Source organism: Eptatretus burgeri, chromosome 12 (assembly GCF_056783735.1).
Source record: "Eptatretus burgeri isolate ZD-2024b chromosome 12, Ebu_testis_v1, whole genome shotgun sequence".
Taxonomy (NCBI): Eukaryota; Metazoa; Chordata; class Myxini; order Myxiniformes; family Myxinidae; genus Eptatretus; species Eptatretus burgeri.
This window is the reverse complement of record NC_140972.1, coordinates 22,776,074-22,802,008: the sequence shown is the minus strand read 5'-3', so window position 1 is coordinate 22,802,008 and position 25,935 is coordinate 22,776,074. Positions and strand designations below refer to the sequence as shown.

Here is a 25,935-nt window from a genome sequence, read left to right as displayed (position 1 = left end):
AGAAAAACACCAAGTTTGTTTGCCATTTCCTTTTTGGATGAAAACCGGTGCTTTCTGTCATCTGAATTTTCCCACATTCCTTATTTTGCAGCCATTACTGAAGGTGAATGTAGGCTTGAAGGACTCGCTTATGTTGGTACTGCGTAAATCCATGTTTTCACGGTGAGTACTTTCCTTGGGCGACAATGTGGTGTACCATTTAACAGATTCAATGTGTTCCTTATTTATTTTTGTTCTTCAAATGTATCCAGGGAAATAAGATTATTCTACACTGCCTTATCAAAACCAATATTGTCTTTTTTTTTTCTTTTCTTTTTTTTCTTTACAAGCTCTGTGGATCATTTTTCTATCTGAATCCTATCTATTGTTTTCAGAGTTTTGTACACTTTGGATTTGTGCAATCCAATCTCCTTTCATATTATCCATCTCGGTCAGGGTCCTTTGGATCTTGTGTAAGTCAGCCATTTGCGTCATCTTCCTGTCTTGAATATCTATATTCTTATATCTACATAATCACTTGTTTCATGCATTACCATTACCATTACATCTTGGGTCATGATGAGTCAATTGGCATACAACCATGTTGCCATCTGCCATCGGAACCAATCCTTGTCCCAAGGATACAAATCGAGCTTGCTGATGTCCCTTACCCACATTGTTCCATTTCGCCAGAGTCCTTGATCCTTAAAAATAGTTGTCTTTCCTTGGAAATCAGCACTACACTATTCACAGCCTTCAAGCTCTGTCCATTGCTCGATGGAGTACTGCCAATTTCTGTAGGCTGGTGCTCTCACATCACATCTGTCTCTCATTGAGTCTGTGGAACTTCAAACTCTCAATATTTCCCACGATGAGGCAGAATTACAAGGCCTGTGGCGATTGCATCACAGACAGGTTGGTGGCCTCTGCGTTTTTTTTTTTTGTTTGTTTTTTTTTGTCTTTCTTCCAGTCTCGTGTCCTCTGCTCTCTTTCTGACTCTCCCCAACTACTCCAGGATGCACATGTTCTTGCAGGAACCCCTTCTTGGTTAAACTTCCAAAACTCAGGCTTCTCACACACCTCAACTATTTTATTCCTCTTCCACTTTGTGGAATTTCTTTCAGAGACTGTTCAATCGGTCTTCACTCCAGTACTTCAACCAGATGGTGCATCCCCAATTCGTGTCATCTCCCAACCCCACAATCATATTTTATATCCCCATTAACCCTACCTCACTCAACCCTCTTTCTTGCAGGTTACCATGTTTCCTCCCCTCCTCTCCTCTTTTCCTGTTTATTATTTCCTTTGCTTGTTTTGGCTACATGTGACCCCAACAAACTGATGTAAGTATGTTGCCTTTTATCATCTGTCTGCACACTTGTTTTATGTCCCTTGATCTTGTACAAAAATTATAACAAGGTGAAATAATTTTGAGGAAAGGACCTGGCAAATGTTCCAAAAGAAAAACTTGATCACTGCTGTTTTATACTCTCAATTGATGATGATGATTATTTCCATTGTTTCATATCTGACATCCAGTCTGCCAGCTTCCATGATCTTGAACGACATCGAGGAGTTGCATGAGATTGGTTTCACTCACCTCCTTGATTTTAACCACCCTCTTGGACTTCCCTTTCCTCTTTTGCCATCTACTCTAACCCAACATGCAAATTGTTTCCAAATTTTCACTTCTCTTCGGCAAATGTAGCTGAAGTACGACAATGAATGGCTTTGGACACTGCTAAGTAAAACGGTTACTGGCCAAGAATCTGTCCTTACGAACCGGTTAACTCCTCTGGTTTTAAGATGTTTATGGCGGATTTTATTTTGCCTTGTAATACCAGCTGGGTACCACTATATGTTACACATTTACATGAAGAAGCTTGGGGTCCTCCCCCAACCTGGAACCCACATGTTAAATGATTTTATTTACCCTGAGAAACCTTCCTGTCCACCTGATGAGTACATCCACCAGTTTTCAAACATTCTGTCCAGCGGTTCAGAAGTGCATAGAAGTAAAACAAACAGACACCTTTAAAATATATAGAACAAGCAGGGGTAGCTGGTTGCCAGACAACGTCGGGTCCCTCTTCCCACCCCACCCTTTGAGGGGCAAATTCATCGATGTGGCTGAAATAATGATGCTATAGATCAGGGGTCGGGAACGTTTTTGACTCAGAGAGCCATTAAAGCAAAATATTTGGAAATCTATTTCAGTGAGAGCCATATAATATATTTTCAGACTGAATTCAACTAAATGTGAGTATAATAAGCCTCTGAACTTATTCTTTTAAATAATGTTGTTATAATACTCACCATTAATGGGACTTCTGGTGCTGTATGGATTTGCTGATGGCTTTGTAGTCTGGTTGGTACTTGGTGAGGTTAACCTTCATGCAAGTGTTGAGGCTTTCATCCATTAGACGTGATCGTAGGTTGGACTTGATGTTTTTAAGATGTGAGAATGACTGCTCACATGCATACGTAGATCCAAACAAGGTCAATACAGCAATACTCACACGCTGCAGTGTGAGGTATGTGACAGGAAGCACGTTCCAAGTTTTGATAATCAGCTGGTCTTCAGGTTGAAGTTTTTTCATTTCTGTCCACATGTGCTTGCTCGCCAATTCCGCTTTCTGTCATGCGATTCTTTCCAAATCTTCATTCAGTGACTTGAACTTATTCACCCACATGTCTGAGGCCTTCAGGTCAGCCACTTCCGCTTCAACATCTCTGACGGAGACACCAGGAATGTAACTCAGGTCGACTGTGTTCAGTGAACACTCGTTTGGATGGGTGATGAACTTAAAAAGACGAGTGTGCTCACGAAATTCTCCAAAGCGTGCTTTGAATGACTGTAGGAGACTGGATGTGAAGCCAGCTAACTGGTGGAGATCAAAGTTTTGAGTGGGCTCACTTGCTGTGCATGCATCTTTAAATTGTTTCAGTTTTTCAAAATGTAGTAAACGCCCTGTTTCAAGATCCATGATAAAGAGCTCCAGCTTGTTTTCAAAAGCAAACACGGCTTGTTGAAGGGATAACACTGTATTTCCAATGCCTTGCATTTTCACGTTGAGCTGGTTCAGATGTTCAGTCATATCCACGAGATAGTAAAACTTGAGGAGCCACTCAGTTTCGGCTAGATCAGGATGCTCAATCCCTTTCATTTCAAGGAAAGTCCGGATTTCGTTCAGGCAAGCCGCAAAACGGCTAAGCACCTTCCCTCTTGACAACCAACGCACATTGCTGTGCAAAAGCAGACCGTGATAGTTATTTCCAACTTCATCCAGCAGTGTTTTAAACTGGCGACCATTTAAGGCTCGGGCAACAATAAAGTTGATCACACGAATGACCAGCGACATCACTTCGCCAAGCTGCCCATCACACATCTGAGCACAAAGTGCCTCCTGGTGTAGAATGCAATGGAAACTTAGGATGGGTCTATTTTCATGTTCACGGAGAAGTGCCACAAATCCTTTGTTTTTCCCCACCATACACGGAGCACCATCAGTACACACTGAGATAAGTTTATCCATTGGTAGATTTTTTTTCTTGAGCGAACTCCATGAAATACTTGAATAAATACTCACCTCTTGTGGACCCTTTTATTGGCAGAACAGCAAGACTTTCTTCACGCAGTGTATCACCAGCAGCATATCTTGCAATCACACTGAACTGCGACAGATGGCTTACGTCTGTTGACTCATCCAAAGCCAGGGAAAAGAACGGCGCTGTATTTATGTCCTTCACTTGAGTTTCCTCCACTTGGTTTGCCATCATGATGGTACGATCATGAACAGTTCTTGCCGACAGAAGCATGTCTTGTATCCGTTTGATTATCTTGTCTTTGTTCGGAAGATCATCAAAAAGTTCATTGGCTACATCCAGCATGAACGTTTCAGCATACTCGCCATCTGTGAATGGTTTTCCGTTCCTCACTATTGCTAAAGATCCAGCAAAGCGAGCGGAATTATAGTCACCTTGCCGGGACCATACGCGGAGTTGCTGCTGGCTGGCTTGCACCCTGCTCAGTAGCTCTTGGCACGCTTTCTTTCTGCTGTCTCCCGCAGGGTATTTTGATGCAAAGGTAGCATGGCGTGTGTCGAAGTGCCGCTTTATATTCGACCGTTTCATCGATGCAATTTTGTCATTGCAAATTAGACACACCACAGAACCTGCTCTCTCCACAAAGGCGAATTCTTCGGCCCATTCGTCCTGAAATGTACGATACTCCTCATCTTTTTTTCTTTTCGCCATCTTCTTCGTCAAAGGGTTAGCTTTGAGCAAATGAGAGAGAGGGAGATGTTGACCCAAGTGAGTCTGGCTGGACTGCGCACGGGCTGACATACTCGAGAGGTGTGGCGCGGCCGGCCGACTCTGGGATGCTGTCGCCTCAGCGGTGGCGCGTGATTGGTCGAGATGAATTCCGTGACTCGTCTCGGTGGCGGCACATCATTGGAGGAACCGAAATCACAAATCGTCTTGGCCGCATGACTGGTCGAAACATAAACCGCTTCAGCCAATTCGGAGGCGTTTTTTCTTCTCTCCTTCTGCCAAGTTCAGCTCTGCACGTGAATGAAGCACGACACCATTCAAACTAGAGGTAAAGCTTCCACGAGAAATTTTGGCTTTGAAAGTTTCAAACTCCAATTTTATCTGCGAGCCAGATGCAATCATCAAGAGCCACACCTGGCTCGCGAGCCACACGTTCCCGACCCCTGCTATAGATGTTTATCCTCATTGCCATGTCATGAATCGGGGGTGTGTTCAGTTACCAAGTTTATTGTAGAGCACTTGCCAAGTGGCTTAAGCATTCAAGTAAGCACTCCATTAGAAACCGTTGATTAAGAACGGCTTGCTCGGGAAGCGCTAGCTAGCTGCTTGGTAACTGGACACACCACTGGATATCTTACCAGCATACAGGACATATAAAACACTGACGATAGGACATTAAAAAAACATGAAACACTTCAAATATTAATCATGAGTATTTTTGTTGTAATAACAACGTACCTTGTTCAGACCCACACATCCACCCACAGACACAAACTCAGCTTCATATATTATATAAGGTGATAGTACTGCAATGTTTGCATGATGTTTCCTACTCTTGTTCATCTATTCTTCTTCTCTCCCTCTTTTAGTAATCAGCAAATATACTTTCTATCCTCTATCATATCTTTTTTCCATAAGTTTTAGTATCTTATAAAATTGCTCCAACTATTAGTGCATTCCTGCTGTTGCAGATATCGCTTCGTGATGATGTCATGTGTAGGGATGTCTTTTTTTTCATACTTCGCACATTGGCAAACGGGATATTTTTGCTTGTAACAGTCATTGCAAATTCTGTTAAGGAAACAGAGTTATTTGCGACTTGTCACTGTCTCGCAAACAGAAAGTAACTGCGTTTGACGTCCCACAAAGTTTTTTTTTAAACTTGAATTAATTTTATTATTTTTAATGAATATCACTATTTTCTTTCATCTGCATAATATGATAATTAACGTACCTTCATTGGGTGGTATATATTAGACAGCTGCCACGATTGCTGCGGGCAAAACATGCATTACCTCGTTTGAGTTACAATCAACTTGGTACTTTTTTTTCCTCAAAACTATGTTCATTTAATGACAGACGTAGGCGTTGTTCAGTCTTCAAATGTACATGAGGCCTTTAAAACAATCTGAGCTCTGTGGAGAGAAAAAGATGGTGGTGATTTCTTTATGGGTGGAGGGTGTGGCCTGGAGAATGAGTGGTGCTTATGACCCACAGACAGACCCACAGACACAATCTGAGCTTCATATGGTAGACGAGGAAGAGTACCCATCCCAATCAACGGGAAAAGCTAGCAAAAGTAATCGGGCCGCAAGAGGACAAAAGGAACACTCGCGAGGCTTGGGGAGGGGGGGGGCTGACACCAACAGTGGAGTTGAAGGATAAAATAGATGGAGAATTGGACAAACAGTGGGATTGGGAGGAATGGGGTGGAGAGGATGGATACAGAAGGAAACTACTTCCTCCCCCACATCCTCAGTCCTCCCTATCCCCCTCCCCTCTCCCCCTCTGTCTCACTCCCCTTTTTCTCTCCCTCCCTTCTTTCCTCTCCCCTCCCCCCCTCCCCTTCTTCTCGCCCACTCCCCTGTCTCAACATCCACTCCCCTCTCTTCCCCCTGCCTCCCCACTCACCTCCAGTCCCCTCTCTCCCCACCTTCCCCTCTTTCCCCCACTCCCCTGTCTCTCCCTCACTTCCTCCCACACTCTCCCTTCTCCCCTCTTTCCCTCCCCTTGCTCTCTCCATATGTCCATGCTTTATCCTTTTTAAATGGCTTTAATTTCCTTTTCAGTTCCTTTTATTTGATATTTCATGTGCCATACATGTTACTGAGTATCTGTGCTGTCGAAGCAACTTCCTGAGCAAAGGTTATATTGGGTGGTTTGCCATTGCCTTCCCAGCAGTAGTTCGGGTAGGAATCTGTAATTTGGCCACAGTGCCGGCGATAGCTCACCCACTCTTCGTGAGGTACACTGTGGGGATCTTTAATATCCATCAACTAATGTTGGAAGACCAGATTCCCAGTTCACATTCTTCGGACCCTATTATTTCATTTTATCCAGTTAGAAAAAAAAATCGCTTTTTCCTAAATTGTATCCAATTTCACTCAATGTTTCGACATAATTCTTCAGGCCATGAGTTACAATCTTCAAATATGGAATCACATTTTGAATATCAGCTTTTAATAAGCCTATATGATACATGATTCAATCTTCAAGCCAATCACATTGCACTTAGCCTTACACAGCCAAACAGCATCAACCATAGACGAATGGGCAGCCATCTTTGTCTCATGTATACACAGTGCCTTCAGAAAGTAGTCATACCCCTTGACCTTTGACACATTTTGTTGTATTACAGCCTGAATTTAAAATGGATTAAATGTAAAAAAAAAATTGTCACCGATCCACAGAAAATACCCCAAAATGACAAAGTAAAAACATGTTTTCAGATATTTTTGCAAATTGATTAAAAATAAAAAGCTGAAGTGTCTTGCGTCAATAATTATTCAACTTCTTTGCTATGACACCTCAAATTGTGCTCAGGTGCATCCAATTTCCTTTGATCATCCTTGATATGTTTCTATAACTTGATTATAATCTACCTGTGGCCAATTCAATTGATGAGACATGATTTAGAAAAAAACACACCTTTTTAGATCCTCGTGGAGGATCTCTAAGTCTTACTCACGTTGTTGTTTTTCATCTTCTTCTTGTGGACTTTTTTGTTTCACAGCCTACAGTTTTCATCGAAACTTCCTGAAACTTGGCATATATATGTAAAAATACCCTGCGCAGACAATAACCATCTCCGATTTTGAAAATTCTTTCGAGAAAAAAAGTTGTGACGTCAAAATATCTCCGCTAATGGAAATCGCCTAAAAATTATCTCCAAAACTAGGCAAGCTTTTTGAATTCTGTTTGCGGGAATCGAACACTGCATTAGCAGAGATGAATTACCACACATATGATACATCACTATGACGTCATATCAATTTTTATGACATCATTCCTATTTTTTGTTTCACAACACGGAGTTTTCATCAGATCTTCGTGAAACTTGCCATGTATTTGCAGAAAGCCCACGCGCAGGCAGTAACCATCTCCGATTTTGGAAATTCTTCCAAGAAAAAAGTTGACGTCATAATATCGCCGCAAATGGAAATCGCCTGTACCATTATCTCCGAAACTAGGCAAGCTGTTTGAATTTTGTTTGCGGGAATCAAGCCGGGCATTAGCACAGATAATTATTTATCGCAAACCTGATACATCACAATGACGTCATATTCGTTTTTATGACGTCATCATTAAGAGGACGAGGATCTTAGCTCATTTGAGCTTGTTTTATAAGGTCCCACAATTAACAGTGCATGTCAGAGCAGAATCTCTCCTGTGAACTATAAGGAATTGTCCGTCGACCTCCGAGATAGAATTGTGAGGAGGCATAGATTTGGGGAAGAGTATAAAAACAATTTCTAGAGTGTTGAAAGTTTCCAAGAGCACAGTGAGCTCCATCATTATGAAATGGAAAGAATATAGAATGACCCAGACGTTCTAGAGCTGACCATCTGAGCAAACTGGGCAAGAAGGAACTTGGTCAGTGAGATGACCACTCTGACAGAACTTCAGAGTTCCTTGGCTGAGATGGGAGAACCTGCTGGAAGGACAACAGTCTCTGTAGCACTTCACAAATCTAGGCTTTATGGGAGAGTGGGCAGACGGAAGCCACTCCTGAGAAAAGGCACATGACCACACGCCTGGAGTTTGTAAAAAGGCGTGGGAAAGACTGAGAGCATGACGCAAAAGATTCTGTGGTCTGATGAGACAAATTGAACTCTTTGGCCCGAATGCAAAGTGCTCCATCGAGTGGAAACAGAGTGCAGCTCATCACCCTTCTCACACCATCCCGACCATGACGCATGGTCGAGGCAGCATCATGCTATAGGGATGCTTTTCAGCAGCAGGTACTGGGAGACTTGCAAGGATAAAAAGAACAATGAGTGGAGGTGAATATGGTCAAATCCTTGAAGAGAATCCATTTCCCTGGTCTCTGTCTATGCTCCGACTGAGGCGAGTGACCTCACCGTGAAGGACACATTCTACGTCACGCTCGAGTCTGTGGTTGATCAGTTCCCCAGACGAGATACACTTCTTGTCTTGGGTGATTTCAATGCATCGACTGGAACTGAAAGGGATTGTTATGAGACATGTGTTGGTCCCCATGGGTCAGGAACTATGAACCAGAATAGCACTAATATAAGTTCCTTGACTTTGCAATAAGTCATGGACTTAGGGTGGCGGGTTCATGGTTTCAGCGCCCACAAGCTCATCGCTGGACTTGGTATTCCAACGCTGGCGGTGCAGCAAAGGAGATTGACCATGTCCTCGTTTAAGGTTGCTGGAGGATGATCTAGAACTGCAGGGTCTACTGGAGTGCTCAGTTCCTCAATACTGACCACCGACTTGTTGTAGCAACTCCAAAGCTGCACCTTAAATCCTGGAGAATGGTACCATCCCAGCCGAGGCTGGATATTGGCAAGCTCAAGGATGAGAGAGTAGCTGAGGAGTTTGCGAACAGGCTGAGTGGACATTTAGGGTGCCTGGGTGCTTTGGGGGGTCCTGAAGTTGTGGAGTGCCTTCAAGACCGCCGTTCTTGATGTTGCCGGTGGATGTCTTGGGACTCACCGCAGGGCAAAGAAGAATGTTGTCTCTCAAGGGACACTGGATACCATTGACCAGAGTCGCAGGGCCAGGTTGAATGGCAGAGCTGAGCTGTTCAGAGAGCTGAGGCGTAAAACTGTACGTGCACTAGGGTGGACAAGGAGGCCTATGTGCGAGGAATCTGTGCGGGGATAGAGCATCACCTGTGGACAGGTGATTCTCGTCCCGCTTACAGGGGAATTCGCGCATTGCGTTAATCCAAGCCCATCCCTCGGAGCACTGCAGTTGGAGCAGAGAGTGGTCGGCTCTTGACAGAGGAGACTGAAGTGAAGGCCCGCTGGGCCGGTTACTTTGAGCGGTTGTACCAGGCTGATCCCCCAGCTGTCGAGTTGGACGTCAAGGGTGTTACAATCCCTGTTGCTGACCCTCCAATCAACTGTGGTCCACCTTCGCTTGTGGAAACACGGGCTGCGGTGAACCAGTTGAAACGGGGTAAAGCTCCAGGGATCTGTGGCATCCATGCTGAACTTCTCAAGGCTGGTGGAAATGCTGCACTTGTGTCGTTGCATGCAGTTTTGTGCTCTGCCTGGAACACAGGCATCATCCCAACTGATTGGAAGAGGGGCCTTGTTGTCCCTCTCTCGAAAGGGAAGGGTGATCGCCAAGACTGCAACAACTACCGAGGGGTGACGCTGCTCTCAGTGCCGGGCAAGATCTTTACTCCGATAATTCTTGATAGGGTTCGCCACCATCTGCTTGAGCACCAGCGTCCAGAGCATTCAGGCTTTACACCAAAGAGGTCAACGATTGACCGTATCCTTGCTCTTTGTGTCCTCACCGAACACAGACGAGAGTTTCGGCAGGGGCTGCTTGCAGCCTATGTTTATCTCTGAAAAGCGTTCGATTCAGTGAATCGGGATTCCCTCGGGAGGATTTTTGGTCTTTGTGGGGTGCCACCAAAACTGATCGATCTGATGTCTGAACTCTACCCTGGTACTGAGAGTGCTGTGAAGTGTGGTGGTACCATCTCCGACTTATTTCCAGTTGTTACTGGAGTACGTCAAGGGTGTGTACTGGCCCCCACACTTTTCAGCACTAGTATGGACTGGATTTTAGGGAGGATGTCGGAAAGATCAAGCTGCGGTGCATCGTTTGGGAATGTCAAGATCTCGGACCTTGATTTCGCAGATGATTCAGTCATCTTTGCGGAGACTTTAGATATCCTTTTGGGGGCCCTCGAGGTGATGAATGAGGAGTCGGAGCCGCTAGGATTACGGGTTTCTTGGGTCAAAACTAAGATCCAGGCTTTCATTGACATCTTGGATGCTGCTGTCCTGTCTGTGTCTGTTTGTGGTGAGGATGTTGAGGTCGTGGAGAGATTCACTTACCTTGGCAGTGATATTCATGTTTTTGCTGGCTGTGAGTCAGAGGTCAATAGACGTCTGGGTCAGGCCTGGGGAGTCATGGATTCCCTGGATCATGGGGTGTGGCGCTTGCCGGTACCTGTGCGGGAGGACGAAAATCCGAATTTTCGGGTCCTTGGTGCTTCCAATCTTGCTCTATGGATGCGAGACTTGGACTCTGACCAGGGATCTGTGACGGAGACTTAATTCCTTTGGTACCAGGTCTCTTCGGAGAATCCTTGGCTATCGCTGGTCAGATTTTGTGTCCAACAAGCGGTTCCTGAGAGAGACTCGGATGAGATTTGTTTCCTGCATGGTCCGTGAGCGTCAGTTGCGGCTGTATGGACATGTGGCTCGTTTTCCTGACGCTGATCCTGCTCACCAGATTCTCTCAGCGAGGGAGTCTCGTGAGTGGAGGAGGCCAATGGTCTGACCACTTGCCTCGTGGTTGCAGCAGGTTGACCAGCATTTCAAGCAGATGGGGATGGGCCTGGCATCTGCCTGGGGGAAGGCCAGACGGAGGCCCCTGGAGTCCCGGCAGAAAGTGGACGCAGCGACGCGCTGTTCTGGCACATGCTCCCATACCTGACCTGTCCTGACCTGTCCTGACCTGTCCTGACCTGTCCTGACCTATAGATCGGTGATAAAATATTTCAATGCAATCCATTTTAAATTTTGGCTGTAATACAACAAAATATGACAAAAGTCGAGGGGTGTGAATACTTTCCGAAGGCACTGTAGATGGGGGAGAGGAGTCAAGTGTTGAGGCTGAAAATGAGAACAAGTTTGGGAGGTGAGCAGCGAACGAGGTGTGTGCGTGCGCGTGTGTGTGTGTACAGGATAGGATGGGGACAGTATGCTGGAGTTGTGTGTCCAGCAGGTCAGCCAGGGAAGCATTGCTGATTGATGACCTGAACTTCCCAAATTATCCAATATTGTACTAGCTCTGTCAGCACGGCAGTGATTCAGAAGCGAGGTCTGGCTCGGTTGTTTGAATGTGGGATCAATGGGGGGAGAGGGGTTGAAGTGGTGGAGATTATGCAGAGATGAGGTTTGGATGTGTTGTGTGTGTGTGTGTGTGTGTGTGTGTGTGTGTGTGTGTGTGTGTGTGTGTGTGTGTGTGTGTGTGTGTGTGTGTGTGTGTGTGTGTGTGTGTGTGTGTGTGTGTGTGTGTGTGTGTGTGTGTGTGTGTGTGACCAAATGAAAAGGAAAAAGAGGGAGAAGGTTGGTCGGGTGATGCAAGCTGTTGCACACAGGTGGGGATGGAAGGAGTAATGGTGTGAGAATAATCATATTGGAAGAGAACACCAAGCAGGTGGTCAGAGTGGAAAGATGGGAGGGACAGATAGTTCTGGCATGGGTGTTGGTACAGACAAATGGTTTATGTTATGTGTCTATATGGGCCACATACAGGAACGACTTGGGCAGAGAAGCAGGAATTCATGGATGCACTGAGAGGATGATGGGAATGGTTGAGCTGGAGGTGATGCCCTGCATTGCAGGGGATTTTTAACGTGCACATGTGAGTAACAGAGCTGGGTGAAGAGAAATGTGTTGTAAAATTTGGGTCGGGAACGAGGAATAGAGGGTCAAGAGCTGGTGGAGCTGGTGGTGAGGAATGGGATGGTCATAGTTTTTCATTCTTTCAAAAGCGGGAAAGCCACAAGATTACTTATCGGAGTGGACAACATAGAACAGAATTGGATTTGGTGCTGGTAAGGAAGTGACAGTTGTGGAGGGTTATGGATTTCAAGGCAGTGGCAGGAGAGCATGTTACCACCAGCATGAGCTTGTGGTGTTTGTGGTATGGATGAAGGAAAGGAGGGAGTTTGGGGTCGGTACATTATGAGGTGGGGGAAGTGTTGGGGAAACATCCTCGTGGAGTGTAAAGAGAGGTTGAGGGCTATGTATGAGCAACTTGGCGAAGGAGCTGAAGGTTTGGAGGAGGAGTGGAAGAAGTACGGAAAGGCATTTACGGGAATTGCAGAAGTTTTGTGTGGAAGGATGTCAGGAAAGGCTGCATCGTCGAGGGATAGAAACCAGTTATGGTGGATGGAGAAGGTAGCGAAAGCAGTTGGTGAAAAGGAGGATCGAGGTGATCAAGGATATGGGGAGGCACCTGTCTGGACAGAAAAAGAAAGCAGCAAGGAGGGCTGTGGATAAGGCAAGGAATACTATGGAAGAGGAGGTGTACAACAAGTTGGAAAAGGATGGTGGGAGGAAGATTATATATAAATTAGCTCAAGGCAGGGATGAGATGGCAAGTACATGAAAGGGGGGGAGGGGGGCAGTGATTATATATTATGGCAGGAGGCTAGTGACAATGATGGGGGCAGTTTTGAAGGTGTGGAAGGATATCTCAAAGAGCTGGTGAACCGGGAAGGAAGCAATAACAATGTGGAGCTACCGTGTTATGAAGAGGGGAAACTGGAGTTGGTGGAGATCACAGAGGAGGAAGTGTGGACAGCATTGAAAAGGATGAAGAAGGGAACAGCCCCAGTCATTGATGAGGTGTGTACAGAGACTATAATTGCAGCGGAAGAAGTCTGAGTCAGTTGGATGAAGAGGCTGTTGCATAAATGTATGACAGAGAGGGTTCAATTCCGGAAGCTTGGAGGACAGGGTTAATTGTGCCGATATGGAAGGGGAAGGGTGATGCTAAAGATCTATGGAAGTACAGGAGAATGACGCTCTTAAGTCATGTAATGGACGGGAGGATAAGGAAGAGTGAGGAGATGGAGATTAGAGAAGAGCAGCAGCAGGCTTTAGAAGAGGTAGGGGGATAACGGATGGGATGTTCGTTCTGAGGCAGCTGGTGGAGAAGAGGTTGGAGGTGTAAGAAAAATGAGACGCCATTTGGCTTTGTGGACCTGGAGATGGTCGACGGCACTGTTTCGAGAGAGATGGTGATGGCTACACTGAGATGGATGGGAGTGCCTGAAGCATAAGTCAGGTTGGTGGAAGCGGATGTACAAGGGAACAAAGGGAAGAGTTTTAGTTGATCCTGGGATGTCTGATATGAGGAGTCCAGCATAAACATTGGTTTGAGGAAGGGAAGCGCTCTCAGCCCACTCGTATTTGTCATGATGATTGAGCTGGTAAGCAAGAAGGTGAGCTTGAGAGGTAGTATGGGGGAGGATGCTTCATGCTGACGATCTGGCTGTTATGGTGGAGAGTGGGTGGGAGATGTTGGAGGTACTAAGGGAGTGGAAGGAGGCATTTGGGAAGCATGTGCTGAAGATTAGTTTGGAGAAGACTGAGGTGATGTTGATCGGGCAGCAGAGAAAATATATGAATATCATGTTAGAGGGGAAGGCAGGGAATATCATGAGGCAGGGAAATAGGTTTGAGTATCTGGGAGGAATAGTGATGGGATGGTAAGTCGGAGGCAGAGGTGTGGAAGAGGAATCATGTCGGTGTGAATGTGTGGATGGGGTTGGAGGGAGTAATGGCAGACAGAAAGATGTCAAGAAAATTGAAAGGGCAGGTTCTGATGTCGTGTGTAACACTGGCCTACCTTTACGGCCTGCAGAGGGTGGCACTGACAGAGACAACAAAGGCTGCAGATTTGCGAGAACAACTGGATCAGGAGGATTGCGGAAGTGAATATGGTGGACAGATGGAGGATGGATGAACTGAGGGAGGAGATTGGTGTGTAGGTGAGCTTGATGGGGAGATTGGTGAAATGCTGGCTGAGTTGGGCTGGACACTTGGTGTGGATAGGGAAGAGAGAATGGCAGAGAGTGGATAGATTGAGGGAGCAAGGTAGGAGGAAAAGAAGTGGACCGTGGTTGAGATGGGAGGATTGTGTGAGGAGAGATATCCGTCAGATAGGGGTGGTTGGAGAGTGGAGGGAGATGGCTGAGTGTAGAGGGAGGTGGAGGAGTATTCTAGTCAAGGAAGGGCAGAAGCTTGGTGCCATCAGACCTCAACCCTTATAAAGGGAAGAGGAGGAGAATGTGTTTTTAGAGGGTGTGTTTGGCAGGAGCTTCAGTGACAGACAGCTCAACTGGCTGATGTTTCATGAGCAACGGTGTCTAAGGTGATATCAGCATGGAACTCTGAGGGAAATACGACATTGGCAAAGGGGGAAGCACATGCTCCGGGATCATGATATCTATGCATTATATTAATTTGAAGTGCAAGGAAAAGCAGGTGAGCAACTGCAGATCAATTCATTGTAAATTTCAACCTGGGACACGAGCAGCCAGTTTCGTCAAAAACGATCTGCCAAGAACTCCATATAGTTGGATATCATAGTCGGGTTGCAGTGCAGAAACTGCTCATCATACCTGGCATTGCATGTTTGTGAGTCCAGTAGTGCAAAGAACATAGGAAGTGGACTACCATGCATGGGAGAAATGTGATATGGTCAGATGAATCATCCTTCACCATGTTCTCGACAAATGGATGAGTGCACTTGTCACTCCAACCTAAATAACTCCACAACCCTGATTGTTTAATTCCAAGAGTGAAAGGTTTTGGTGGTTTTGTAATGTTGTGTGGAACATTTTTCTGGCGTGGATTGGGTGCAGTCATTCTCTCAGAAGGCAAGGTGAATGCCAATCGCTACTTAATGGTACCGAGTGATCATTTTCATCCCATGCTGCAGCATTTCTTTCCTGTCAGGAGGTGTCTCTTCCAGGATGAAAATGCCCCCATCCACAGAGCACTGTGGTTCCCAATTGTTTGTTGAGCATGTCACTGATGTTATCCATCTGTCATAGCCTTCTCAGTCACCAGATCTGAACCCAATCGAGCATTTATGGGATATTCTGGAACGACGCCTGAGAGAGCGTTTTCTACCTCCTTCAAATGGATGTGAGTTGATTGACTTTCTCCTGGAAGAATGGTGCCACCTCCCTCCTGCAGAATTTGAGACGCTGGTGGACTCCCTGCCATGGTGCTTACAGGCCGTACTGGCCGCACATGGTGGCCCAACACCATATTAAGTGACTACATTGGTGTTTCCATATTTTTTTTATGTCCACTACCTGTACATCCATATTCTTTGTTTTTTGTTTTTCAAAACATTGTCGTTTTCTGCTCATTTGACTGAATTTGGAATTCTATTTGAACTTTCTAGATTGTTTTGACCTCTAGGGATCATATTATATATCACTGTTTCTTTTCCAAAATGAGATATCTGTCCATCGGTTTTGAAGCTGCTTTGATAACCCATCAAATATATTGGTATTATCATTTTTATTCCACCCTCATTCACTACATGTGGCCTCGATCTTCTCCAGGGAGCTTGAGGCACGAAAATCATCAGCAACGGGATTCCTGCTCTTGTTGAAAAACTTCAAGGTTCAAGGCAGTCTGCCATGCAGCCAGCCTGCCAGCCAACTAATCACGGACACCCAGGTAAGCGAACATGTTTTCATTTAGATCAGGTATTTGGGGTTTTAAAGTATGGGTAGGTGATTTAATGAGTGAAGCAAGTAGTTGTCTTCCAGGAGAAGGGTTGGTGGACCACCAAAGTTCCTGGAAGCTCTGTGAGACCATTCTGAGCATATTCAGGCATCAAATTCAGTTATGCTGTTCGGAACCAATAAAGGCAACTTTTTGTCTGTTGGCTAAGGTCTTGCATACTGTTACGGTTGAGGAAATTCGCATTACACCATAGAGTCCTCAGGTGAGATATATTGGTAAGTCCATGTGTAGTTAGCCCAAACCCGTTGTATAGAGGGAATATGTGTGATTCATCCGGGCTGCGACGCTTTGAGTTAGCCATTTTTCTTTCTCTATTGTTATTTTCGACCATTAAGCCACCATCAACAACGCCCCCGAACAACTCCACCAAACCGCCACAACCTTCACCTCCACAACCCAACTCCGCATGCATCGCCTCACCCGCCATTCTCAAACAATGCCCACCAACCACCAAACAACCACGTCCAACCCTCACCACAACAACCACCACCATCTTCGCCACTACCCGCACTTATGAACGCCGTCCACCATGGACCACGCGGCGATGATTTCCGTGGTGGAAACCGTCCAGGAACGCACACAGGATTGCCAGAACAAAAGCTCTTGCGGAGCCTGCGCGGACTTTTCCCGCCTGATTTTCCCACCTGATTCTCCCACCTGATCTTCCCCGTGCTTTGGAGTGGAGGAAGGGTGATGCAGATCAAAGGTCAGAGGTCATGTAAGGGAGGGGTCTCATTTTGGGGGAATAATTCCCTGGCCCCGAGCCAAAACTGACTCCCCCAGCCCCCGCACGGCGCGGGGTGGAGGGAGAGCAAGAGGGCACGCCCCCCTTCGAGAGGCTTCTAGCAGAAGCTCGAAGGGAGGCGGGGCCGAAAACGAGGCGGGGCCGAAAACGAGGCGGAGCCCGCTCGACAAAAAGGTGGAGAGAGGTCAAAGAGGGAGAGAGCAGTTGGAATTGGAGTGGTCGTGAGGTCGTCCTTGGTGGCTCAGTGATAGAATTCTCGCCTGCCACGCGGGAGGCACGGACGTGAGACGCGGCAGAGCCGGCTGTGGGGCGTGAGCCTACGCGACCGGACGAGGAGTGCCGGAGAGGATTCGCCGGCCGCGAGGGAGATTGGAACCAGGCGCGACCACGCTGAGGTCTCGGGAGGGGGACTCGACGGCACGCAGGGAAGTCACGACTTTCTTTTCTTTTGGGTTTTGTGTAAATGTGTGTGTGTGGCGCCAGTCCGTCAAGTTTAGAACTGTATAAGTGTGCTTGTGTAAATAATAATATTCGGTTGTATTGCATTTGCTTTTTTTGCATTTTGACTGTATGGCTGTATATGCGTGCGTGCGTGTGTGTGTGTGTGTGTGTGTGTGTGTGTGTGTGTGTGTGTGTGTGTGTGTGTGTGTGTGTGTGTGTGTGTGTGTGTGTGTGTGTGTGTGTGTGTGTGTGTGTGTGTGTGTAAATAAAGTGCATTGCTTGTTGAACTGTTTCCCGCTTTGCTTCGTCTCCTTCCTTTTATTGAATCTCCATCTTGCATCACGTAAGGGATTGATAGTGGGTTTAAAACACCCAATAATAAATTTGAACCGTCAAGGTCGATGATAACTCCGCTCGGTTATCCCTGTAGTGCGGAACGAGCCGCTTAAGCGGTTCGTGTCCGGAGTTGACCTGTGGCGTGGTACAACTCCTCGGTATGCTACTCGCACGAGTACTTAGGTAAATTGACCATTCGGCGATCGGACCCTATTTTGCGCGGGTAGAATGCGGACTGAGTTGTGGTGAGGTGAAACCCCCACCCGTGACTGGCTCCGGGCGGTAGTTCCCGGAGGGTCACGACTAAATTGTCCATTCCGGTGGGCGACGTGTCGCGATTCGAGTTACGTGGCCGATTCGTGATTTAGGCCAGAATTCGTAACAATACATTTGTTTCGTGAACACTTTCAAACCATGGTCATCTATTTAAGATTGCTCCCAAGAAGAATGCTATTGTTCTTTTACTCTTATCCAGCAGTCATTGACTGAAGTGTATGAGAACAAATTGTCAAGATTGGACCATTAACTTTACTTGGCAGACACACACACACACACACACACACACACACACACACACACACACACACACACACACACACACACACACACACACACACACACACACACACACACACACACACACACACACACACACACACACACACACACACACACACACACACACACACACATTCTGATCTCTCCACTGAGGATTACCAAGAAAGTGAGACAATCTTCTATCAGTTTGAATCACACTAATTAAATTAATTAATTTCACATTTTTCTGCCATCCACTTGTTTGTCTTCTTTCTTTCTCTCGTTATGTTTTTGGGACAATGTCACTGTCATAAGCATTTAAACTTTTCAGTTATAATTTGGACACAAAGAAAACAAAGGCAATACATGCCCCTACAGTTTTGATTCAATGGCAGATTACCTTTTAACTTTAATTAAGCTCGAACAGTTTTGCACATAAAGTGGTAATCAAATGGAAGACCAAATCCAGCACTGGAGTTACAGGAGGAACCCAAACAGACATATATGGATGATCTGAACCTGGATAGGATTTGGATTTCAGCCACTACTACACTACCCTCAAACCCATCGAGATGCAGCCAAATGAGCTTTACAGAAAACTTTCTGCAAGAATTCACTTCTCCAAGACAGATTGTTTAAGAAAGAGAAAAATAACAAGTAAAAGAGATAAAAGAAAAGAAAAAGAAAGAATTTGTCACACATTTCTGGTAACAAACACAAAATTTATCGAAAAATATAGAAGATCAAATTAATATCACCTGCTAGACAACCGGTCCTCTTAAAATTTGGTGGAGGTGCATGCCTGTCTGAGTGTGTGTCTTTAAGAATTGAAAATGGCTTGGATGATCTTCACCAAATTTTGCATATGTACAAGGGTCAGTTCATAGGCACAAAAATTTTCCACCCATCCTCCCCCCCCCAACCTCCACCCCCCTTTTTCACGAAGGTTGGAAGGTTGCTTGCAATTTTCACCATAACAAATGGTTTAACCACTGCAGGATGGAGGGGGTTTTGAGGGTGGGAAACCAATTCCAATTTTGAAAAAAAAGTCCTCTTCGTTAGGGTGAACAGAACTGTATATGCATATTTGTGTGGCTTTGTTGATACCTTTTAAAAAGCTATTACTTCTGTCAAAAACTATTGTCCTGTAGTAATGCTAATTGCCAGTGAAAATTATCTTAGAAACAGACACCAATTCTCGGTATGTATGTATGTATTTGTTTTGACGATATCTGCATCTCATGTTGGATTCCCAAAACCAAATTTTAAGAGTGAAGTTTGAGTTGCTTTCATTTTTGAGCCCATGCTTCCCCAGCGAACACATTAACATTGCCCCAATGTTGGCTAAGGTTAGAATAGTCGCAAGAGAATTTCAGAAGTTGGTCCAATATCGGTAAAAGCGATGTCTATTTACCAACGTTGTCCTGTTCTCATAACGAAATGACTAACATAGTAAGGTTGATTGGCTTCCCTCGTCTGTCTTCGTGAAATTGGGTTGATGAATACACCAACAACCACGTGTGACTCAAAGGGACATAATTATCCCTTTTAAAGGCATGTCTTTGCTGATGTTTGGTCCATGAAATTCAAGAACGGAATAAGTCATAAAACTAACTATAGTGTATGTATGTATGTATATGTATGTATATATATATATATATATATATATATATATATATATATATATATATATATATATATATATATATATATATATATATATATATATATATATATATATATATATATATATATATATATATATATATATATATATATCACAATCGGTTTCTTTGCCTAGTCAACGTTCGTTACTTTGATTGAATAAAATTGAGTGCAAACTCATCTATCCATATTTTAATACTTTTTATTTTGTTAAAAGAAATGCTCGGCAAGTAATCGACGAGAGACTGACGAGGTGGCAACCGCCAGAGCTCAAGCGACAAATGGCTTCTAATGAAAACCTAGGGTATTTGTGACTTCTGTTTACTGTTCATGTTAACTGGGAGTCTGCAACTCCTTCCTTGGGTGTAATCTCTTTAAGGATTTGATATAGTCCCCCCCCCGCCCCCTTTTTAAAGTGCTTTCAATAGTTTCTACTGAAACCTCAAGTTGTTGTTTTTATTATCTTGCCAAAACGAAGTTTTTGCAAGATATGTTAGTCAGCTTGTATGTTTTTTTTTGTTTGTTTGTTTGTTTGTCTGTAATCACGTATAAAAAATTCTGCAGAGCACAGTTATCATTGGAAATTTTTGTAACTTCGCATATCAAAGGCCTATAGAGGTCCCTCTCAGTGCACAAAATTTTGAAGGTCAAAGGTCAAGGTCACTTTGTCACAAATCAGGGGAGTCGACGAAACCCTTATTTTTTGAGTAATTTTGATCGGATCCACTTCAAACTTCATGGGAATATAGTTCATGGTCTGGCGCTCAGCTGATTATTTTTTGGTGGCGATTGGCCTTGACCTTCATGGTTCCCGCCTGAGGTCAAACATATTTGACCCCAAGGTCAAATTTTCAAGTTTTCGGAACCATATCGTGTAGTACCTCAAATTGAACACCTCGATGAGTGCTTTCTAGATATGTCAAGCTTGAGACATTATGACGTCATTTGGTGACGTTACGAGGCAAACGCATATTTTTCATGGTTACTCTGTAGAACGATTCTCATCGGAATCTCTCGTAGGCAGATATTCCTCAAGGAGTCGCTCCTGGTGGATAGCAGCTCTGTTCACCTCAGTGTGACCTTAAAGAAGTCACACGTGGTCACCTTTTGGCAAGATATGGGTCACCCTGCGTGTGACATTGTTTTTATTATCTATTTTATACATTCACGTACACACCATGTATGCAACAGTCAGAACTCTGTCTTCTGCTTGTTCGTGTATCCAAAGATCAGTTGCGTAAATGCAAGGTAAGACATAATCGCCCATGAAATGTGCACACGGTTTTCTTATGTTTTCGTTCCAGTTAACCCCATGCCATACCCTGCTTTTTCAGACAGGGTTATCACTCACCGAATGCTATTCACGACTTAGAAGTTCAACCAGATGTTATTGACTTTCCCCCGCAAAACATTATTTTGGCTCTTCTCATTTCCACTTCAATCTTGGTGTTCAATAAAGGTTGAAAGCAGTCAAAGTTTATTTCTGTTTGTTCAAATTTTTTAAAGAACAGCTCGCAATGCCAGTTTATTGGAAAAAAATGTTTCCTTGTAAGATTGTGTTGTTATGCCTGTGATGATTTGAAATCTCCCTCCCGTTTTTAGAGTTCTTTCTTTACAAAAAAAACTTATTTTGCTTTTCCTTTCATTTTCTGATTGGTTGGTTTTTTTTTCCAAATATACCTCTCCTTGTTTTCACCAAGCTGAACACACGGCCAGGCTTTATTTAACATGGACTGTTTAATTATATTTCCACTTTTCGGTTCTATGATGCTTGGTACGTTTGGCACATCTGACGTGACTTATGATATCAGCTGCAGGGAGCATTGCACGCAAAGTTAAATTCCGCAGCCAATGAAGCATTGTGCCTGGAGATACTAAGCAGTCTGCGCCGAGGTCTTGCACAACAAGCGGATGTACGTCTGCTCCTTTACGAGGTACCAAATACATTCACAAATTCTAATTTCAGAAATGTGGCAGACACTATTATGTCAGATTTAATATAATAAATTCTACTTATGTAATCATTACTTGATGCTATTTATTTTTATTTACTTGATTACCAGAGATTTGGTGTTGTGCCTTTTCATAGGCAGCTTTTTAGTTTCCATCCCAACTTACCCTACAGTACATGAAGAGTAAACCATAGTATGTGGTGTCATCACCTATAGACCAGACTTGGGTATAAACAGATTACCCACGTTGTGAAGGTCATTTGACAATGTAGGTGGGCTTTTATCAGCAATGCAATAGGCCATGAAAATACAGGGTGAATCAGACTAATGTACAGTAGTCCAGGAGCCAAATTTTGTAAGAGCTCTAAAAATGGAATTCGTTCAACACTCACTACATCTAAGGTTTGACTTGACAAAGTGCTGAATAGTCCTCCTGGAATAACTCCAGGTAGTATGTAAGGTCAAATTGTGGTGTGAGTTTTTATCTGGAAGTCTTTTTGTTGGCTCAGGGGTGTCACAGGTTAACTGAAAATATTTGGGAAAGAAAACATAATTGCTTATATCTTTGCTATTCTTCAACCAATTGTGGTGATTTAAGTAGCCCTAGATTTGCCTTTAAATGCACAAGGTTAGTTAATGACACCAATATAATCCATCCATCCATTGGGACCATACTCTGTGCAGAGCGTTGGTGCTGCCTAAACAGTCCCCTTGGCTATTGGACACAATCCTGGACAGGTCGCCACTCCGACACAGGTTAGCAGCAAGCTGGCACTCATTTTACTGACCTCGGAAGGATGACAGGCAGAGTCAACCCCACCTGGTATTCCTTCAACAGCCGAGTGGGATTTGAACTCAGGATCCTAGGATCCTAAGCCCACCACCCTCACCATTAAGCCAACACCAGGCATACAAATATAATGTTGACCCTGGTATGAGGTCGTTTGAGATCAAAAGGTCACGTGACTACAATTTTACAGACTTTTGTCAGTGTTTTAAAAAACTGATATGCTGCAGTACGAACTTGATTATGACCGATAATCAACACCACCGATAATCAACACCAGGTGACATAATTAACACCAGGTGGGATTGACTCAGCCTGTCACCCTTCTGAGGAATTAAGAATGAGGAAGCTTTATTTCAGAACTTCAAACAAGGCAACAAGAGTAAATACGCAGAGCACAGTGAAAAATTACTAATTATATAAGAAATCTCAGCTATGGAATAAAAGTGTCTCTCACTAAAAAACAAAACATTTCCTGGTTTTGTATAAAATAATCTACTGGTCAGCCATCCAGTTATGGACTATTAAAATTCAGCATCATCATCACAGAATAATAAGTGGGTTAAATTTGTTGGCACAAAGTGTAGAAGAGGTTGTGTACATCATGCCAGAGTAAATTCTGACTTAAGCTATCACCCACATATTTAGTTTTCAAGTTAATCACATTTTATTCTGCATGCTCGTTTAAACAATCCTGTGTTTCAAGTGCATGTACAGTCATGCGCCACTTAACGACGGGGTTACGTTCTGAGAAATGCGTCGTTAAGCGACGTCGTCATTGTGCGAACATTTATTTATTTTTTTCGTTTTCGTTTTCGTTTTCGAACATCATTTTCAAACATCGTACTAACACAAACCTCGACACCTAGGCTATATGGTGTAGCCTATTGCTCCTTGGATACAAACCTGTACAGCATGTCACTGTACTGAATACTGTCGGCAGTTGTAACACGCATCCAAGAGAGACGGAAGACACGTTAGTTTTACCTTTGTGCTGTTCATGACGGTCATCGGTGTTGTTAGCAGCAGCTTACAATCTCCTCTCGCATTGATTATAGAAAGGTGAATAAATAGCGTTTGGATTTTATAAATACGTAATCATTGCGTCGATGTTATAATTTAAAAATGAAGAAACGAGCACCTGTCAATTGTGATATATATTTTGGGAACAGTGCGATTGTTTTAACAACAAAAAAACTTCAACAAAAAATAAATGTTTTAATTTCGACTAACAACAACGATTTATTCGTGGAATTCTTCAATTCAAAGGTAATTTACTTTCTGGAAGGTAAACTTGCAAACATTTGTTCATTTTGAAAGCCGATTTCCTTCAATCCCGATTTAGCACGACCCTGCTTTTTTCGCGATGACATTTTATGGACCTCAACGATCGCATTATAACAGGGCCACACTGTCGTTTATTATCATTATGAGGTATTATGTACTGTACAGTGTACATAATTGTATGTGCTATTTTTATACGACTGGCAGCGCTATGTCGGCTACATCATTCTGCGATAGGAATTTTTCAGCTACATTATTTTTTTTTTCAGAGCTGGCAGATCTGTTGTATTTGCGATCCATCGTTGCCCGGAACGTCGTTAAGCGGCGCATGACTGTACTTGCGATATCAAGTCCATTGACATCTGTCCTCAAGTACTGTATCTTCCTCACTATTGTTACCATACCCATTCTCGGAATCGGCTTCCTCACGGTCTGATACTAGTGGTACCAAATCCTCCCATCCCCTTGGTCAACAAAACCGCCCGTCTGCCATTCTTGAAGCTGCCACCAAGAACAATTTGCTGTCCTACCGGCAGATTCTCTTGTTCCATCTGGCACCAACGTTCAGCATTGAATGCATCGAAATTGTTTATGATCTTCGGATTTGCAATGTATTTTGCCCACTGCTTCAGAATTGTTGCGGAACCTTTGATTTTGATCTCCAAGACCATGGATGCTCCTCGTTTTTTTTTAATCTCTCTCTCTCTCTCTCTCTCTCTCTCTCTCTCTCTCTCTCTCTCTCTCTCTCTCTCTCTCTCTCTCTCTCTCTCTCTCTCTCTCTCTCTCTCTCTCTCTCTCTCTTTCTCTTTCTCTTTCTCTTTCTCTTTCTCTTTCTCTTTCTCTTTCTCTTTCTCTTTCTCTTTCTCTTTCTCTTTCTCTTTCTCTTTCTCTTTCTTTCTTTCTTTCTTTCTTTCTTTCTTTCTTTCTTTCTTTCTTTCTTTCTTTCTTTCTTTTTTCTTTCTTTCTTTCTTTCTTTCTTTCTTTCTTTCTTTCTTTCTTCTCTTTCTCTCTTTCTCTCTCTTTCTCTCTCTTTCTCTCTCTCTCTCTCTCTCTCTCTCTCTCTCTCTCTCTCTCTCTCTCTCTCTCTCTCTCTCTCTCTCTCTCTCTCTCTTTCTCTCTCTTTCTCTCTTTCTCTCTCTTTCTTTCTTTCTTTCTTTCTTTCTTTCTTTCTTTCTTTCTTTCTTTCTTTCTTTCTTTCTTTCTCTCTTTCTCTCTCTCTCTCTTTCTCTCTCTCTTTCTCTCTCTCTTTCTCTCTCTTTCTCTCTCTTTCTCTCTCTTTCTCTCTCTTACTCTCTCTTTCTCTCTCTTTCTCTCTCTTTCTCTTTCTTTCTCTCTCTTTCTTTCTCTCTCTTTCTTTCTCTCTCTTTCTCTCTTTCTTTCTCTCTTTCTTTCTCTCTCTCTTCGACTTGGCAGCGTACTGGTCGAAAACTACATCAGCATGTGTGTTCCCATTCTTTCCTAAAGGGGCTATTCTCGGGTCGTCATGCTTGGTTTCCAGCACACCGAAGGTTGACATATCACCTGCCTTCAACATCTGAACCAAAGCCATGACATCAATCACGTGCTGCTGACATGCTCCGAGTCAGTGGCCATGGAGAGGAGAGAGAAGAACACTTTTTGTCATTTTTCTAAGATTACCACCTGAATGTGCAAGAGAGTAAGACACTGTTGCAAATTCATAACTGAGGACCTCTTTCAGGTTTATGTCCCCGGACCTTGTAGAAATGGTATGAATTCCAAATACATCACGCTCAGCAGTCATAGTGATGGTTTTGTCAGTGCTTCACCTAACTCATAGGATTGGAGTAGGCACTTTGCATGATCTGGAGGCATTACCACTCCTGTGGCAGTGTTGATCAGTGGCAGGGTTTCGTCGTCATCTCCTTCTCCATCAAATATGGAAGGTTCAGTCATGATGCCTGATGTGATGGTGGACATAAACTTAAGAACGTCTCCTTCATCTCTCGTCTCTCTCGGCCTTGGCACTCACTGATTTCAGGTTTATCAGTTTTGCCGTTCAGTACAATAAATGTGTCTGTTCATCATTGGTGAGTGTCGTCGGTGTATTGGGGCAGACATTTGGATCTTTCAACGTTGTCGAAGCAGCCTTCTGGTCAGCAGCATTTTTGATGACATGCATAAAAATGGAGCTGGAGT

The 25,935-nt window shown here is 44.0% G+C and overlaps 1 protein-coding gene across 8 annotated transcripts in view; it reads left to right on the top strand.

The window, feature by feature from the left end:
- FANCI (FA complementation group I) overlaps positions 1-25,935 on the top strand; it is a 202,576-nt gene that overhangs the window by 105,006 nt on the left and 71,635 nt on the right. For all 8 annotated transcript variants that reach the window (XM_085849819.1, XM_085849817.1, XM_085849818.1 and 5 more), the window contains 3 exons: positions 92-162; positions 15,845-15,962; positions 21,567-21,689. In XM_085849819.1, the coding sequence (XP_085705945.1) occupies positions 92-162; positions 15,845-15,962; positions 21,567-21,689 (312 nt within the window). The remainder of the gene's footprint in view (positions 1-91; positions 163-15,844; positions 15,963-21,566; positions 21,690-25,935) is intronic.